Source organism: Pleuronectes platessa, chromosome 18 (assembly GCF_947347685.1).
Source record: "Pleuronectes platessa chromosome 18, fPlePla1.1, whole genome shotgun sequence".
NCBI classification, from domain to species: domain Eukaryota; kingdom Metazoa; phylum Chordata; class Actinopteri; order Pleuronectiformes; family Pleuronectidae; genus Pleuronectes; species Pleuronectes platessa.
Window position 1 is genome coordinate 13331447 of NC_070643.1, and position 18232 is coordinate 13349678.

Here is an 18232-nt window from a genome sequence, read left to right on the forward strand (position 1 = left end):
CAAACATTCCTCGAGTTGCTGAAAATCCTGAGTCTGAAACAAGGCACCTGTTATAATCCAGAGGAGGCATGTGGGACTGCTGCTGCTTCCACTGTGTGGACCTTGACCTCTAAAATGACCAGTGTTCTATGACTAGTTACATAACTTCTTTTGAAGTAATACGGTAAATACCAAATCCTTAATTGTAACTTTATCTGGACAAAAACAGATACAGGGTGAGCACACAATTGGCTCGATGATAAGAAAGTCCCTCACGTACAACTTGAGTGAGCATTTACAGGAAGGGTATTCTTCATGAGGATCTTCTTCAGCAGTGAACTCCGTCCAATCATTGGATACTGCTAGTCAGCAAAAAATCCAATCACTACATATTTGAGACCGAATCAGAGTTATAGCCAAATTTGAAGACATTCCCTCAAGCTGATCTTAAGATATCAAGAAATACATAAATCTACTTTGTGAGGCCACCGTGACCTTGACCTTTGGATACAAAATAAGATCAGAAGAATTCCCTCAGGCCACTGCTGGCAGAAAAAATCGTAACCTTCACCCAGTCCATTGAAGATGTGAATTCCTCACACACACACACACACACACACACACATACAACAAGCTGTTGATTTGATTGGTCGAAGCAGAAACTGAGGCGCCGCAGTGCGCAATCGCAACTTTCAGCTCCAGTCACATGGAACTGAACGGTGATCAGTGAGTTTAATATTGAACATTGGATATTTAACAGTGACCAGAGCAGCCTGACTCGCAGTCAAGTCGCTGGACTGAACTCTTTATCGGGATTAAACACGGACGCTGCTCTTCATCGGTAAGCAGGAAGTCATTATATATTTTCACGCTTGGTGTGAGAAAAAGTTCGAGACAGTTGAAAGATGTGAATTGTTGAGTGAAAGTGTGTTGTTGTTAGTGTCGTGGAATGGTTTGCTGACTAGCAGATAGTTTGGGTTTGAGCTCTGCATGAACGATGTTGTGCTACTTGTTGCCTTGGCCTTCATATCTAGACAATCCTTAATCAAGTTCTCGCCAAAAGAACATGTTCTAAATTTACACACGACTTCCAGGAAACACACAATAAAACAAACACGCACGCACGCACACACACGCATGTTTGTCTAGGGTTATAAATGCTGATGCTGTAATAAACCAGATTCCCCTCGCACTGACATTCTGTGTCTGGGTGTAAATACAAACATTTCCACTACTTCCCGCTACAGTCACATGGACCTGGATGCTGATCAGGGACCAGTGCAGCCTGACCCCCAGTAAAGTCACTGGACTGAACTCTACATCGGGATCAGTCACAGACGCTGTTTCTTCATCGGTAAGCAGGAAGTCAACGTCTTGAAAGTTGTTGTTCGTGTAACTTGAGAAATACAACAACAAACCACAACCTTATCGGTGCATTCACGTGCTCCCCGGAACCTTAGTTAGTTGAGAAGTGGATGTGTTTTCACGGACGCAGTAAACAACGTGTTTTGCATTTGTGTGTGGAGTTGAGCAGAAAGAATCAGGTGTGTGGACATTAATCGTAAAAACGTGTTTTTTTTGTGTGGCTGTCAAGTTTACAAGTTCCGACTTTCTGAGTTGTTGATTTGAGGTTCATGTATAAATCATTCTTCCGTTAGTTCCGACACCATGGACCCACAGAGAGTAAAGTTGTATTAATAGCTGTTAGAATCGAATGGTTTGTTTATGTTTGTTGTTTTCTTTTCTGTTTAATTTACACACAAGGAGAATTTTTACAATGAATCAACAGTCATCACAACTTCATCTGGTGTTTTTAATCTAATAATCATATTGAACAAGCTCACTGTAGTGACACCTATTGACTTGTGTGTGTGAACGATCGGATGGTGCTGCAGAGCCCCCTGGGGGTGGTTAGAGTTTAATATCGAGCCACAGGAGTAACACAAATTTAGCTGAATATACAAACTTTGTGGAGACAGACTCCCACTACACATCACTCTGAAGGAAGAGTGGTGGGGTCTGTATTCTTTAACCCTCAGGCCCCCCTTCATAGGCAAAGGTATTTATCACCCTCCTGATGTCTTATCAGCGGGGGAGACATCCTGCCTTCACGTCTCTGTGGAGTGAGACCCCAGGTGTGAGATCCCAACCATATACAAGGAGATAAAGTTGAGGCCGTAAAGGTCAAATCTCTTAAGCAATAATCGTTACCCTGAAGTTGCCCTTTCAGATAAACAACTGGCCATACCACACACACATCTGCTCATTCAATAGCACCTACACAAATGACAATTTCAAATACAAAATAATGTGAATATAGGTTATAGATGGATAGACAGATTACTTTATTGATCCTGGAGGGACATTATATTGGTCATTATTTTATTACATAAAATGCAATAAAATACAAGGTAAAGATACACAGTGCAATGGAAGTCCACTTAAAATGCAACAGAATGAGAGATTAAATAAATAAGGTGCATTTACTGAGAATATTGGACAAGATGTTGAATATCCTTTGTGAAATGGAAGTTTCCATTATCTAACTTTTCGACCAGAATTTATTTGCTCAGTAGGTGCAGTTACAGGAATGCTGAGTCAGGGTAAAAAAGGTCTGATAATATAAGATTCTGCACACCTATACAATCTGTACATTTAGGAGGGATCCAAGTCCACCTCTTCACCATGCAGCAGGTTACAGGACGCATGAGCTTTCCTTTAAGAAACAGTGCTCTGAATTTGAATTACAATTATTTATTAAGCTTTTTTTCCTACAGGTGGTGACTCTACAATTGCAACATGCAGCCAGGTGAGGCACAGCAAGTTAAGTCTGTCACTGTGTGCACGTGGGCCACCACGCTTTGAAGCAGGTCCTTGTTTGTTTTTTTCTGATGCATTCTCTGTTAGTAGGCTTATCGAGCACAGGCGAGCTCTTCGATTCTCTGAAGGTGTATCTGAACAACAAGAAGAGACTACAACCCATCATTGGTACGTAGCAACAAACACCTGTGTTGTTTTGGGTTGTCTGTGCTCATTGAAATAATTAATCCTTCCATGTCCCGTCAGGCCTGGGCAGCATTATAGAGTGTGTGAAGGTGGGGGAGCACTGCAGAGAAGCATCGTACCTGTGCGAGGTGTGTGTGTGTCGACTGAGTAAAGCCGACATGCGGAACCACATCAGCGGGAGTCTCCACAGATACAACTACATTGTAAGTAGGACCCTAGACTGAGTATGCATCCACACTGCCACGTTGTCGTTTGAAAACGCATCCTACCTCCTATGGATCTGCCTGGCGTCCGCACTGCTTGAGGCTTCTGAAATAAAGAGATGTGAGAATTATAGTCAAAGAAGGTCAGACAGTCTTACAGCATGTGATCGTCCTGAAGAGTGAAAGACAAGGGAACATTTGCAGGCGTGTTCTTTTATGCAGCTGGGTGATCCAAGCGTGTTTTAGAGGTGAAGTGTGAAATTCCAGGAGATAAGAAACAGGCTGTGGCTCTCATCAAGGTTGAGGCGGAGGAGACGAGTACACCGAGCACCATCAGAGCTCTTTTCAAAAGGGCACGTTTGCTTGCTGGGTTGAGTTGTAGTTTACCCGCAGGTTGTGTTTTGCTTGACAGAAAGCCTGGCACCCCCATCTAGTGTGTGAATGGAAGGAGAACTCTGACCTGTCGAGGCTGGCCTGGCCACTGATGGAGATCGCCAGGAAAATCGAGGCAAAAGAAGGGAGTGGAGATGTCCAGGTATGTTCTGTTTATGACTGACTGCGTATATCTTTGTTTCTGTTTGCACACACGTGCGTTTGGATGAGTTCTCACATGTTTTTGCACCTTGACATGAAGTTAATAGAGGTTGGAGACGTTCTATACCAGAAGATGGCAACACTCAGCGAGAATGATGGTCAGTGATTGATCTCGGTCTTCCTATCTCCTGTGTCTGTTTCCCCTTGTGGTTTTTTGGAACTATTTCTACTGTACATCTTAGTTATTTTTAATATATATGGATCTTTTCTCTCTCTAACACTACAGCAGTAACTCTGATTGCAGCAGTAAAAACTGTAAGAGATTGGCAGGGTGGACCCGAGTGCCTCTCTCAGGCTACATCTGGTCAGCTGGAGCCACATTCCGACCAATCGCAGAGGACTGTGTTGCTCGGTAGCCACCAACTGCCCAATAGCGAGAGCTCCCTTGATGCTGATGTGATCTCGCATAAGATGTCAACACAGACCAACAATCCTTATCTGATGCATTCAACCGCAGCTCCTACTGTTGAGTCAGAGGGCTGGTTAACAAACACCTCAACGTCACACTCAAACAACACTGAGCCATCTGTGATCTCAGAGAACAGCAGCAGCTTTCTTCATGGCTACAGAGGAACCAATCCTCTTATTGGTGAGCACAGATAGATAACAGCCGCTGTGAGAACACATTGAGGATGTGGTGTAAGGCCCGGATCAGACCTGGTTTTAATATCTGTCCCTAGGGAGCCAATCACAAGGGGACAATGCTAGGTACGCGTGTGAACGCATTCAAACGTGTCCTGAGATCTTATCTCTCAGACCACATTCAGGGGAGGTCCTTGAAACATGTTGCAACCTTCTTATCACTGTGGGAATGCAAATGTGTCCTTGCCACACACCCGCTCGTGCAGACACACACACACGCACAAACACACACACACACACGCACACGCACACGCACACACACACATGTATATATATTTTAGACTTTGTGACTAATAAAAAAAAAAATGCTTGTTTATGCTCCCAACAGGTCTGGGCCGCGTAGTCGAGTGCAGGATAGACACTGGCTGCACCTTCCTTTTCTTATGCCACTGCTGCCGCATCCGAACCAACAAAAGGGACATCATTGATCACCTGACCGGCTCGTCCCACCTCATCAACTACTTGGTCAGTTTGTTGTATCAATACCTGAAATTGAAAGAAAAACATTGTGTGTTGCCAAGCTGTAATGAACATGCCAGGAGTACGTTATTTTATTATTTCTAGATGGAAACTAATCCTGAGCAAGTGGACACATCGACTGCAGATATTAATGACAACTTTCTCCGATCACTGGCCGAAAAAGTGGAGCGAGAGGAAGGCAGAGGAGAGCTGAAGGTATCGCGTTGTCTACTCTGCACAGTTTACCTTGCTCTGGTTATTCTAGGTGTAAGGACGACTCGTGTCCTTCACCAGCAAGGTCTTGACTGCTCCTGTACTCGTCTTCTCGCAACAGTTTTTAAACATCTTATGTTCCCAGGTGATAAACGCACCAGAGTCACTCTGTACCCAACTGACTGGCAGAAGTTACCACTGGTGTAAGTACAGATTTGTGTGTTTGCTTTTGTTTGTGTGGCCATAAACAGGTCTGAGCTCTTGAGGAGTGACCCGACGTGTATGTATGACCTGTACTCTACACTCTACACACACAGTATTCATCTATGGTTTCATCAAGTGAAACTTCCCAAGCGGTTTTGTTTGAAAACATAAAGATAGTCGACATAACAGTTTCTCAAAAGCAAAATTATCCAATCCCCCCTGGTGGCTGGCCTCCAGTATAGGTCATGATCCCCCATCTTAATCAGCCTTTGGACTGTGTTCTCAAAAACATTTGATGAATTAAGCAGGGTAACCATTATGTTACCGCAAAACGTTTTTGACTGTCATTCAAATTTACGTTTTTGTACTGTTATTATAATTTGTACTATATTTGTACTATACAGTATAAACAGTCACGCTATATATGATTACGACTTTAGGTTGCGATGCGTCCATTTTTACATGTTTGAAACACTATTCCCACGATGATTAAACCATGGTGAAAGCCTCTGTTTTTTTATCATCTTTTTTTTTTATTCTCTTTCAGCCTCGTCAGTGTTTGAAGCACATTTTGAACCCCAAACTTGCTCTTGCGTGTTTTTCAGTGCAAAGACTTGACGGTTGTGTTTTTCTTTGTATGCTCCATGTATTGCATTTCTTTCACTTCCAGGTTTGAGGATGCTGTGTAACAGATGGACTACAAGTACCCCAAAAAACAAATTAACTGTCAGAGGTGTGTTTCTTTGAAAGATACTGTACGGACTGGGGCCGAACCTTTTTCTTTCTTTCAGTAATGTGATATTCTTATTATTTCCTTTTGCTTTTCACCTTGTGTGTCCACTTGACGCTCTTTGCTCAGGGCATAGTGTGAACAAGACCTTGGTTGAGGGCGTGACGGAGAAACATTCTGCCGTTCTGTCAATTTTGGGGAAAAGGACGAAGACAAAGAAGAAGAAGGGGAAAGTGGCTGGTACTTTATTTACGGTAAGCCTGCCTCTTACCAAAGGTCCAGTGGTACTGCAGAGGACGTCTTTCAGCAAGGACATCCTCCCGGTGTCCTGTTCACCACCACCGGCCTCAGACCTCTTCCCATCACCCGAGTCTGACCCTGATGATGGCGATGCTGGATCGTTTGCCGTTGACCATGCTCCACACGACCTCTACAGTGGAGGTGACGAGACCGGTCAGTACATGGCAGGAGAGACAAACTGCACAGTCACTCTTTATCAAATGGTGGATGGTTATTCCAGTGATAATGAACACTTAGGCCAGTCCAATGACACAACTGAGAGAGAAGATCACAAGGGTTACTGGGAAAGGAATCACGATAGACACCACGGTTCTCAAGAGAGATCAAGAGGGAACTTTGATGAAGACATCGCAACAGAATATCGACACACACACACTGAGGAGCTGCCGCCTGCCATGCCCCACGCTTACATTCCCTGCACACCTGAGATGGGTTATGCTGAACAGTGGTATCACCAACAACTGCTCCAAAATCCTCACATGGCACCAGGTCATACGAGTCCCATGACGGTGGCTGCGGGGCTTAGTGGTAGAGTGGCTCCTCGTTCAGACGCCGCTCGGATCAACACGTGTCCTCAGTTAGGAGACGTCCATGCCTACAGTGGCAGTTTCGCACCAGAGACTAGCATGTGCTCTCATGGGACTGAGCAGAGACAAGTGCCAACATACTTGGAGTTCACCGCTGGCAATGTCCAGATAACTCCACAAAGTTATATGACGCCTCCTCCGGCCTATCATGGTGTCCAAACAGGCCAAGGGGCGATGTCTGACCCCAGCTACAGTTATGGACAGACAACTGAACCTGACTGCTACTCTCCCTATCCAGACAGCAGCAGCAGCAGCAGCGGTGGTGGGGACATGTCCTGGACCAATGCTTTCATCCCACCCGTGCCATCTCTGTATTATGGAACCAGCTCTGATTCAGATTTCAGAGGCACTGTGCGGCTGAGGGTTGATGATTTCCAGGGGTGGCGCTAGAACTCTGATGGTCCAACATGGCTTCTAATTGTGCTGTCTTGTTATGCTCACATATAAAATCAATATGAGGGATGTTTGCCTCTGAGTTTAGAGATCAGACTTTGACTTTTTGACTCACAATCAGTGTTATTTTTGTTTGACATATTTTCTTTGACGTGTTTTTAAAAAGCGTTATGGGGAAGATTTGTTTTTTCTTTTTTTATTTAGAAAAGATATTTGTCTTGAAAACTTTTTGTTATTCTTCAATTGATTATTATAAACATGATTTCAGCTATGCAGAGAGGATCGGAGATAGAGTATAAAAAACTTTATAATTTATTTGCTGTATTGTTAGGTCTCTCATGTATCCTAACCAAGTGAAGGTGAGAGACATTTCAGTGTTTTCATTCCCTTTGAGTTCTGAGCCAAAGCAGCAAAGTGATAAAAAGAGAGAAACTGTGATCGGGTGTCACTAAATACATTGAATGAACACCCACATTTTTTTTCCTGGTGGATACCAGTGTGACTTCATGAATGTTTAAACTGAGCCTGAATAACTTGGAAGAATTGTCTTTAAAATCCATAGAATGTGTAATGGCTCACTTTGAATTGGTGCTCCAGTTAGTTTTCTACTTTTTTTAAAAAAAAAGCTGAAGCCTGTCATGAAATGTGAAATGTCCTGCTCAACCAGCTGAATAAAGAACCTTCTGAGATTATTTGATTTTTATTTTGGTGTTGATTTTGTTTTCCTCTGAGGATTATATTTATGTTGACAATAATGTATAACCAAATCTTCATGTCATCAAATATAGATATATTTATTATTTTAGGGGAGTGGGATTTGGTTTCCCTTACTGAGATGTGTTTTCACTCAAAGGCTCCTAACTCTTGCTGGTTTAAATGCCATAATCACACAAATAGATGATTATTTAAGACATTCCCGTTATGAAACCACATTTCACTAGATCCAGATTTTTCTTTGCAGCTGCACCAAATAGCACAAACTGCAATAGTATCCTAAACATGCAAGATCCAAAAATGATTTTGGATCTATGATAACATGTGTTGTTATACGGAAGAGGATTAGGGCCACTGTGGAAAAAACAAGTGAGTTCTGAGTTTAAACTCAGAACTCACTTGTTTTTTCCACAATGGCCCTAATCCTCTGCCGTATTGTTATCATAGTGCCGCCATTTTTAATTTTATTTGATTAAATTAAATTAAATTGTTTTTATATTTTAATTTAATTTAATTTAATTTAACTTAATTCTTTTTTTTTTACATTTAATTTTATTTAATCTTATTTAATTTTATTTAATTTTATTCTCCAACAGGAACGCCTGCCAAACTTTAGCAATTAACTTAACGTTAAGGATTGGATTACCTGCTTGCCCATGAGAAACTAAGCACAGGAAGAAGATGCACAAATTGCACCTGTAGACTTTTTGTTTGTCTGGTCATGATACACCTGTGTTTCGAGTTTTGTGAAGATCGGTAAATGATGATGGTTTTCACAGGTGACTGACCTACACAAGCCTGTAGCCGCCCACCGTAGGTTAGGGAAGGAGATTATTTGGATTTGTCGAACGCACCCCTCGATTTTCGTCCCTGTTATTTCCATCGGACATGAACGCAGCATATGTGTGACACGGAAGCGCCTGCATCGCAGCCTGGTTTCTCCCGAGCACAGCCAGCTAGCTAGCTAGCACAACCCGCCTGGCGTTGGACTAGGGGACGGCTGCGCATGGCTTTTTGGTCTGGATAGTGAACCCCCTGCAGTGAGTGGATAACCCGCTGCAGATACACACACATCCGGGAGAAACCTCGACGCTGCTGCCTCTCCCGGCGTCTCCCTCCTCGAGTCTCCCGTCGAAGATGTCAGCTTTCTCCGAGGCGGCTTTAGAGAAGAAACTGTGCGAGCTAAGCAACTCGCAGCAAAGTGTGCAGACCCTGTCGCTGTGGCTCATCCATCACAGGAAACACTCGAAGACTATCGTCAATGTTTGGATCAGCGAGCTGAAGAAAGGTAAGGCTGACACGAGTAAGCTAGGTGCTCGTAGAAAACACTGCTAACGCGCCCCTGCAACGTACGTGTAGCAGTTGGCTACACGAGCTAACTGCTGCTAAAGCGCTATTGGAACATTTATAAAGTTGTTGTGCTAACATCAAACTTGTGAGACAACGGAGCTGTTGTCAGCTAAGCAACTGCGAACATTAGCCAAGTTTCCAGCTAGCGAGTTAACTTGTTTAACCAGGTTATCTGTGTGTGTAGGGCTGGTGGGTTTCTGTGTTATTCAAGGCTGCTGACACTGTGAAGTTAGCCTTAGTAATCAAGGTCTGTCACTCAGTTGTTTTGGTTGGTTGACCCTTCACGGTCACTGTTAAATGCTCGTTACACAGGTTGTTATTAAAGCTGCAGCAATGAGTGTGTATATTATTATTTAGTCGCTCAAGTGACTGGGTGTGAAGTGACAAAGCTGGATCGTGGTGTTGAACCCACAGGTAATAACGTCTTTGCACATTGGTGTCCTTTTGCACATTATCCATATAAAATAAACACATTATGTTATTCCACTATTATACCTCTTATTGAGATTGTTCACCCAAATACTTTCATGACATCTTATATTCAGAATAACATTTTAAACTGTCGTGATGTAAATATTTATACTTACATGCTATAGCACAGTGAATTATGTATACCCTTATAAATACATGCACCCTGCACAGAGCATTTTATTCAATTATTCATTTTGTCTACCATACCTACTTATAATAGTCTAATTTGCACATCTATGTAAATGTTTAATTCAATATTGACTTATACTAATACAGTTCATCTCCTCGAGCAATCATCCTGAGCCACTGCACTTTATTCAAGCACATTTCTCTACAAACACTTTTCCCGTTGTCAACGGCACATATTCTGTATTTTTTATTACATTCTTTTTTAAATCATGCAGCTCAGTTGTAGATTCGCTCAGCTCACTGTTTCTCGTCCCTCAAACACCACAACCATCCACCAGCCGCTGCCGACGGACTGTCAACGTTTTCATGTAGCCTCTTTAAAGCCAGATCTTTATCTCTGAAGATGGTGGAGACCAAAACAGAGCATCCCTCTTTCACGTGAAGGATAATGTAGCAACTGTGAATGGTGATAACATGCAGCAACTGCTTGTTCTACTGCCCTCAAGTGGCCAGAAAATCTTTTAATGGCGCTTTAATGAACAAATGTTGAAAATATGGGAATAATTAATGTACCATCATGGACTTTACATGAGCAGTATGAGCTATAATAAAACTCACCCGACTTCATATTTTTATCTTGTGTTTTTAAAGTGATCATAGTAAGACTAACTAAGACAAACTATTTGAGCACTGAATACCAGAAATAAAAGGGTTAGTGGGACAGCACTGGATCAATAACTTATCCTCTAATGTCAGCAGTTGCTATGGATGATTCTACTGCTGGTTGTAGCTGCTGGGATCGGCGCAGTGAACCTTTCTCCTGGGAAGTTGAGCAGCTCCCAAAGTGGTTTCACAATCATCTCTGTCATATTTTAGTCCTGTCTCTTCTCTCAAGAGCACAAGCTGCAAACAAATGTCTTTCAAAAGTTTCAAATGTTCCACTGAAAGTAATCATTCAAGACACATCGTGGTCAAAGTCAGTCAATCTAATGCATTTAAAGCATGGCATCTGAAGGAGAAATATAAACTACATAATTGTGCATTAAAGTTGTACTGTGATTGATACTTTTACTTTGACCCAGCGTTCGTCTGTTAATGCTTAAATCCATTAAGAAGTTAAGACAGCTCCATGATATCAACATACTATCTTACAATGTTTTTGACACAGTTTAACCTCTGTTTAGCTATTTTAGTATATTAAATATAGTTTAATATTTATATATTTGTTCCCATCATTGTCACTATACTGTAGGTTTTTTTTATTTCACAGCAAGATATTAGATATAGTATTTTAAATAATGGTGTGTAACTAAAATGTAAGTTGATCCACTTGCATTTTATTTCTGTAAACAGTTGCATGTCAAATATATAATTGAGCTGTTGGGAATATTTTGGGGATTAAAGCCAGCTGCATTGCTGTAGTTGTATCTAATAGAGGTGCACTTTTCCTTAGGGTGCTACTCAACAGCCTAATGATATCTCAAGTGGATGTTGTATTTTGGGAGCCTTGTCTGAGGACTGAAAGGAGAGTGCACTGGGAATAGACATGACACAGTTCTCTGGAGCTTTGTGCTCAGCTCATTGTTCCCTGTTCAACAACAACACAAACAGACACATGCGTTGTGACTTTAATGTTCTCATTGTGTTTATGTTGGTGGATAAAATACAAAAATGGAAAAGACTAAAAACCACATGCTGTTGCTTAGAGGGGAGAAAGTAATATTTACTAGTAGCATAGGTTTTTTAATTTTTCTACCCCCAAAACTTATTAGATTTGGTTCTTATTTGTGAATGAGAGTGATTCACCTCAACGCATAATGATAATAATTTATACTTATAATTAGTAGGTTGATAAATGTATCCTTTGGAAAATGTGTTAATATAGCTAGTGTATTTATTGTAACCAGATGCTCCACTGTAAATTAATGTGTGTGTGTTCATTTGAATTCATGCAGCTCAGGTACCACGCAAGCTGACCTTCCTCTACTTGGCCAATGACGTCATTCAGAACAGCAAGAAAAAAGGGCCCGAGTTCACACAGGACTTTGCACCGGTCATCGTCGATGCATTCAAACACGTGTCCAGGTCAGATTTAACATTACCACATTGCATTGACATTCATGCTGTTTAAATTCACTGAGTTGTGTTGAGAATTTTTATCTAAAATTGGCAATTCAAGGAACTGTTCAGTCAGATTTCTCAAGGATAGCAGATGAAAATGAGAGTATGATACACTCCAATGGGATTAACATAATCTAGATTACCTAATGGTTCAGAAAGAGATATTTCCAAATTAGGAACACATGATTTGATGTGTGTATATTGACAGTTATTGGCATTATGGTTTGTCTGCATCGTCAAGTCTTCACAAAGCGGTCAAACGTGTCTCTGAACTGTTTCCTGTGCAGAGAGGGCGAGGACGGCTGTAAGAAACAGTTGGGTCGGGTTCTGTCCATCTGGCAGGAGAGAGGAGTATACGAGACCAGCCTGATCGATCAACTCTCTCAAGTCTTGTGTAAGTACAATCCACATTAATCTCTACCTGCAATGAACACCCTACCATGTCTACACATTTTGGTGTTAACTACAATACATTACTAATAACCCTGCTTGTAGACAGGTTCAAACCTCACTTACTTGGTCTTGTAAAATGCATGTCATAACAGCACATGGCACTTGCTACTATGTTTTAGAGGTAGATTCTCCATAGCTAATCAACTTCATGGCAAGATGGTGACCTTTTTTAATTTGAGCTAGAAACAACATTAAGCAGTTTTCATTCAGTTGCGTTTTCACCAGCACAGAAATCTCTGGAGTATTGTGGTGAGGCTTGATGCAGCAGAGGCAAGACGGGCGTATAAGTTCCGCTGCAGAGATGTTTTTGTACTTGCTCATCTTCTTCTGCGTCTTCTTTCATCTTGAGATATTTGTATTCTTTTTTTAGTATTTTACAGTTTTCTGTCTGCTGCATCAACATGCGCATCTCCTGCTGTTTTCTCACATTATACAGACTGTTTACTAGGCGTCTAGCAGGAGAAACTTCAGAGAAAGTCCGAAACCTGAAAGAAGCTTTATCTAATGTTTTTATTACCTTCTTCTCTTTTTCCTCTGAATCTCAGATGGCGAAAAAAAGGCTAAGAAGAGGTCGTATGAGCAGATCCGACCAGACGATGACGACTTCGCCTCCCAGAGCTCTCCAGCTGAGCCCCCACAGGTGCTGCTCAGACAAACACTGACTCCATGAGAACAGGATTTAAATGAAATGATACTTTAAACTACATAGAGCTCATGTCATCATATATTTTAAATGTTGATGCAGCTACTTCTGAATGTAATTTTGTTGTGTGTCTTCCTTTCTCTGCTGCCTATTAAATGTATATTTGACAGATACTTATCACCGCACATCATTAATCATACCTTATTCTTCTGTCACTCCTCCCATCCTTTCTCTCCTTTCACCTGCTGCCTCAGACAGCAGAGTTAATCCGAGCTCTGCAGGAGCTGGAAAATGCAGCCTCTGGCGACTCAGTGCTGCGTCAGCGAATCTCCTCCCTTCCTGCTGAGGTGCAGGACACGTCACTGCTTCACAGGATCACAGGTAGGAGGCAGGACGCAGCACGTTATCTGTATATACACTCACCCAGCACTGTATTAGGTACAACATTCTTAGTATAGGGTTTGAAACACTCAGGTCTGGTGACCGAGGCCACTGAAGTTCACTGAACATATTCTCATTTTCGTGAATCAGTTGGAGAAGACTTATTCTTGGAATCATGCATTATCGTGGTGGTAGTGGCCATTAGAAGATGGTAAATCGTGGCCATTAAGGGATCCACATGGTCAGCAACAGTACTCAGACTGCCTGTTGCATTCAAACAGTGATTAATCAATATTAAATGGCCCAGAAATCACAAAGAAAACATTCCCAACACTATTATAACATCCCAAGGCCGGCTAGGTTCATGGATTTTGTCCCACTGTGCCTCAGCAGAAATCCAGACTCATTAGACCCATGCTGTGTTTTTCTAGTTGTCATCTCTAGTTGTCTATGTCCAGTATAACCTCAGATTTCTGTTCCTGAAGTATGCTCCCTGCACACTAGAGGATTTTCAATTCTTATTTGATTTTAAAAGAAGTGTGAGACCACAGGCAACCAATTCTTGTTTGTGTCATGTTTAGCACTGTCTCTTTCATTCATGTTTGTGGGTTTTGCTCACTCAACAAATTGATGTTGCGTTCATACTTCACGGGTCAGTTATCCTCTAATGTGGCGTCTCCTGTTGTAGCTCGTCCACTCCGAGTTTCAATGTGCTGTTCATTCTGAGCAGCTTCTCTGCTCACCACAGTTGTAGGAAATGGTTTTATGAGCTACTGTCAGTTTCTCCTCTGATCTCTCTCCCATCAACAAAGTAATTCCAGCAGAGCTGCTGCTCACTGGGTGATTTGAGGTTTTGGAACCGTTTTGAGTAAACTGAAAGACTTCTGGCCCCAACAATCAGGCTTCAGTCAAAGTAACTGAGGTCTATATCTGCATAATTTGACCATTGAACCACTGCCACGTGATTGGCTGCTTGGATAGCGGCATGAATAAGCAGGTGAACTCGTGCCCCCAATAAAAGGCTTAACCATTTTAACCTACTATTTATTCAAAGGTTACTAAGCTTCCCCTCAAGAAACAAACACTAAAACCAGGATGAACAAAAGGGCGAGAAATGGCTCTGTCTGTCACAGGATACAATGTTTGAGTTGCCAGTAGTTACACAGTATCTGTTTAACCTTGTGTACTGATTGATAACTGAATGACCTCCACTTGAACCCTCTACATTAACAATGTTAAAGCATTGTGCTCCCTGTGTGCTGTCTGTGATTGCAGATAAAGAATCCGGGGATCGGCTCTCCCGGCTGGTGGAGGAGGCCTGCATGCTGCTCGCAGACTACAGCGGTCGCTTGGCAGCAGAGCTAGACGACAGGAGGCAGCTCACCCGCACGCTAACCGTCTTCCTGCAGAGCCAGAAGGATGGCTTGGTCCAGAACGAGCAGAAACTCGAAGTGCGTAAATCACTTTCTTTCTTTCTCGTGCATGTCTCGTTTTCCTCACCTTCGTGTCATTATTAATCATTCTTTCTGTTCACAATTTGAAATAACATCACTTTTCATGTATTTCAGCAGTTAGATACTGCAGAGGGCCCCTTGTATTATTTCAAATTGAGTGTTAGGGCTGCAAGCCTTTGAAACTGGAAACATTCCACATTAGATCAAGCCACTTGACGTCAATGTGAGATATTCTCTCGTCATTGAAATACTCAAAGCCTTTTTTATTTAGTTCACTTCACTCAGTGCCATACGGTAAGTATCATTCCAAAAAGAGAGCGATGAAGTTCTCTCCTCGACAAACATATCTACTTAGTTTCCTGTTTTCTCCTAACCATGACAACAGTGCTTTGTTCTGTGTTGACATTAACTGTCTAGCCTTTATCCACAGGGGACCAAGAGGATAAAGTATCTCATATTTGTATCTTCACCCAGTCTCAAGTCTTCTGTAATAAAAAAGAAAAAATGAAAATAAAAGATGAAAATATTTTTGTGAGTGCTTTTATTTTACACTTGCCGCTCCTGGTGGTGTTTGCATTGTTTCAACATCCACAACCTTTAATGCTTCTTTTGTTGTATTGACACAGTAAATGTTACCTCAACACTAAGTATGAATTGAGCTCAATATGCTCATATACAGGTGCAAACAAAGAGCAAGAAAAATACAATAAGTATTAAGAATCCTGACACAAATGTTATTTTACATTTAGAAATTTGTGCTTCCTACTGAGGTTTGAAGCCTGATCTGTTTGAACAACCACCTTAACGTATCAACTGGCACACAATCAAACACAATAACGTCTTAGAAGTGACGTGTGCAGCAAAACTGGAGCAGAGATAAAGCACTTGAGCAACACTTAATGCCACTCTGTCTCTAAGGTGTCAACATTTCTGCATATACATGAACAGGGGTCAAATCATTTGATTGCATTGTGTCATTCATACACACCCCATACTTATACTGCTGTTAGTCGTAATACCAGTTGAAACACTCGGAAAACTCTTAACTCTAAGTTGAAAAACTTAGATTTGAGTTAAGTTTATTATCTTGAAACTGAGCCATGTTACAGGTTCAGTCAAATACACACACACACACACATGCTTATACATACAATGCTTTGGAAGGGGGATGAGTGGAATGTGTTAAAAGCACAAAAAAGTGCATTTTCATGGCACTTCAGTGATGGAAATCTTTCAAATGTGGTTGATTAAATTTCCCTCAATACTTTAAGTCCAATCCACCTATGCAGTACAAAGTTATTAATTATTAATATATCCATTTTCATGCACTTTTCTTATTCTTGACTGAGATTTTTTCTACTCATACATCAGCCTGTTATTTATCACTGTCTACTTGCCAAAAATTGTGACCTCAATATTTCTGCTGAGTCTATAAAATAATCCCAAAAGTGCAATGAGCGCTGTGATCTTCGAGCTCTGACGGACCTTTTCCTCTGGACTTTTTTCAGGAATACAAACGCAAACTGACGAGGGTAACCCAGGTCCGCAAGGAGCTGCGTTCGCGTCTGAGCAATCTTCCAGGACGGATCTACAACCCCTCGGACTGACTGACGTCACCCCCCCGACCTTGTACCGGACACTACTCCGACTGAAACGTCTCCACCTGCATCTCAGATGTGTGATCAGTGACGTCGCCACAGCCTCTGTTTTTGATTTTTGGAAAGAGTCTTTGCGTGTCCCTGTTTGTTCACCTGTGGTCAGTGCACTGTACACAACGACCTAAAATCCTCAGACACAGGCCTCCCATGCTTTGGCCCCTGACCATCAACCTTTTACAGCTTCTTAGTGGTACGGATGATGCTGGTGTGATATTTTTGTATTTATAGCAGAGGGAGATGATAATGCACCAGAGTATAAGCCCTAAGTGTTACCATTCATTATTTGGATTGCTGTCATAACTTCCTTTTGCTCTTTCTGTGTAGCTCTTGGTTTTAGGTACTTCCAGCAGCTTCTTACAAACTAGGATGATTTGTTTTTTAATGCAGTGCGATATGGCCTCCAAAGAGTATTGTGTACTTGTTAAATCATTAGCAAACCATATTCAGAGGCCGAGATGAAAGCCACGAGCCTCAAAGCAAACATATGTAATTACCATTTACATAAAGCCTCTTGGTGAGAGGGCTGTGTATCATCTGTGATTGTAAATGGCATGTAAATATAATGGAGTTATACCTTTAAGCGCTCATGATTTGTAACAACATGGTCATTCAGACAAAGTACTGATTTGCCTCTATACAATGATATATTTGCAGTTGCCCATTACACCCAACACGATAATGAAACAATGAGAGAAGGTGTCTGTTGTCTTGTTTACCATCACACACATGATTGATCATTTTACCCTAGAGTCTACTGTATGCTGGGCCGACACCTCGCGCAGCTTGAGAAGAGCCCCGGTTTCCCAAGTGTGATGTAAAAGCAGCCGTTTGTTTTTGTGGCTGTGGAGCAAATTAGTCTTAAGAACCAAAATAAACAGAAAGTGTTCAAATACCTTCAGTCCTGTCCTGGTCCTGTCTGTGGTGATTGAGACTTGTCCAACAGAGGGTGTAAGTATACGTCCCATCATTCATTGTTGTACATCATTGCTACCAGCATGTTCATTGTTTTTTTTACAGGGTATGATATTTGCCTTTGTCGTATCATGGAGGCGATGGGGTAACAAGACGACCCCACGTGGGCACAAACTCAATGGCTGTTAACGTTTGTCACTGGTCATGTGAACTGAGGGAACTTGCTGAAGGCCGCCTTCTATGTAGTCAAAACATAAACATCACATTCCTTGCCAATAAGTTTAACAAATAGAATCAGTTTTGCACAAAAAAATTCACCCACCCAGTAGATAATGAGTGAATTTAAATGTTTCGGGTGAACTATCCCTTTAAAACAAGGGGCTAATACACATTCAGTTCTCATCTGGAGCTGGTGCAGAGCTGGGCCAGATTAAATTAGGTCACAACAAACTAAATGTCTGATTGGAAAGAATCAAAGTGGAAACAGTGACACCTGCAATTAGGCTGTGGAGGTCACTGGTTTATTTCTATTTTGCCCAAAACATATAAATGATAGTTATTATGGACTCAGTTATGACAAAAAAAATCGTGTGCACAGATGTGGGAGCGTTTTGGAATCACTTCTCATATTAGGGT

At 41.7% G+C, this 18232-nt stretch overlaps 2 protein-coding genes across 4 annotated transcripts; both read left to right on the forward strand.

Moving 5' to 3' along the window:
- Positions 1-643: 643 nt before the first annotated feature.
- si:ch211-199g17.2 (uncharacterized) lies at positions 644-8002 on the forward strand. Of its 3 annotated transcripts, none has more exons than XM_053446729.1 (13): positions 644-820; positions 1227-1333; positions 2757-2788; positions 2887-2967; positions 3046-3188; positions 3601-3723; positions 3823-3880; positions 4009-4371; positions 4753-4889; positions 4989-5099; positions 5242-5299; positions 5971-6033; positions 6160-8002. In XM_053446729.1, exons 3-13 carry the CDS (start codon positions 2779-2781, stop codon positions 7305-7307), a joined length of 2295 nt encoding a protein of 764 aa, XP_053302704.1. In that variant the 5' UTR covers positions 644-820; positions 1227-1333; positions 2757-2778; the 3' UTR covers positions 7308-8002. The 3 variants fall into 3 exon arrangements, with proteins under 3 accessions (XP_053302704.1, XP_053302706.1, XP_053302705.1); XM_053446731.1 differs by having other exon boundaries at positions 4027-4371; XM_053446730.1 differs by having other exon boundaries at positions 2890-2967.
- A 901-nt stretch (positions 8003-8903) lies between these two features.
- On the forward strand, positions 8904-17582 carry LOC128462049 (regulation of nuclear pre-mRNA domain-containing protein 1A). The gene is made up of 7 exons (XM_053447291.1): positions 8904-9312; positions 11930-12059; positions 12383-12489; positions 13094-13188; positions 13446-13572; positions 14848-15023; positions 16535-17582. The coding sequence occupies exons 1-7, from the start codon at positions 9162-9164 to the stop codon at positions 16631-16633; spliced, it is 885 nt and encodes a 294-aa protein (XP_053303266.1). The 5' UTR covers positions 8904-9161; the 3' UTR covers positions 16634-17582.
- The last annotated feature ends 650 nt before the right edge of the window (positions 17583-18232 follow it).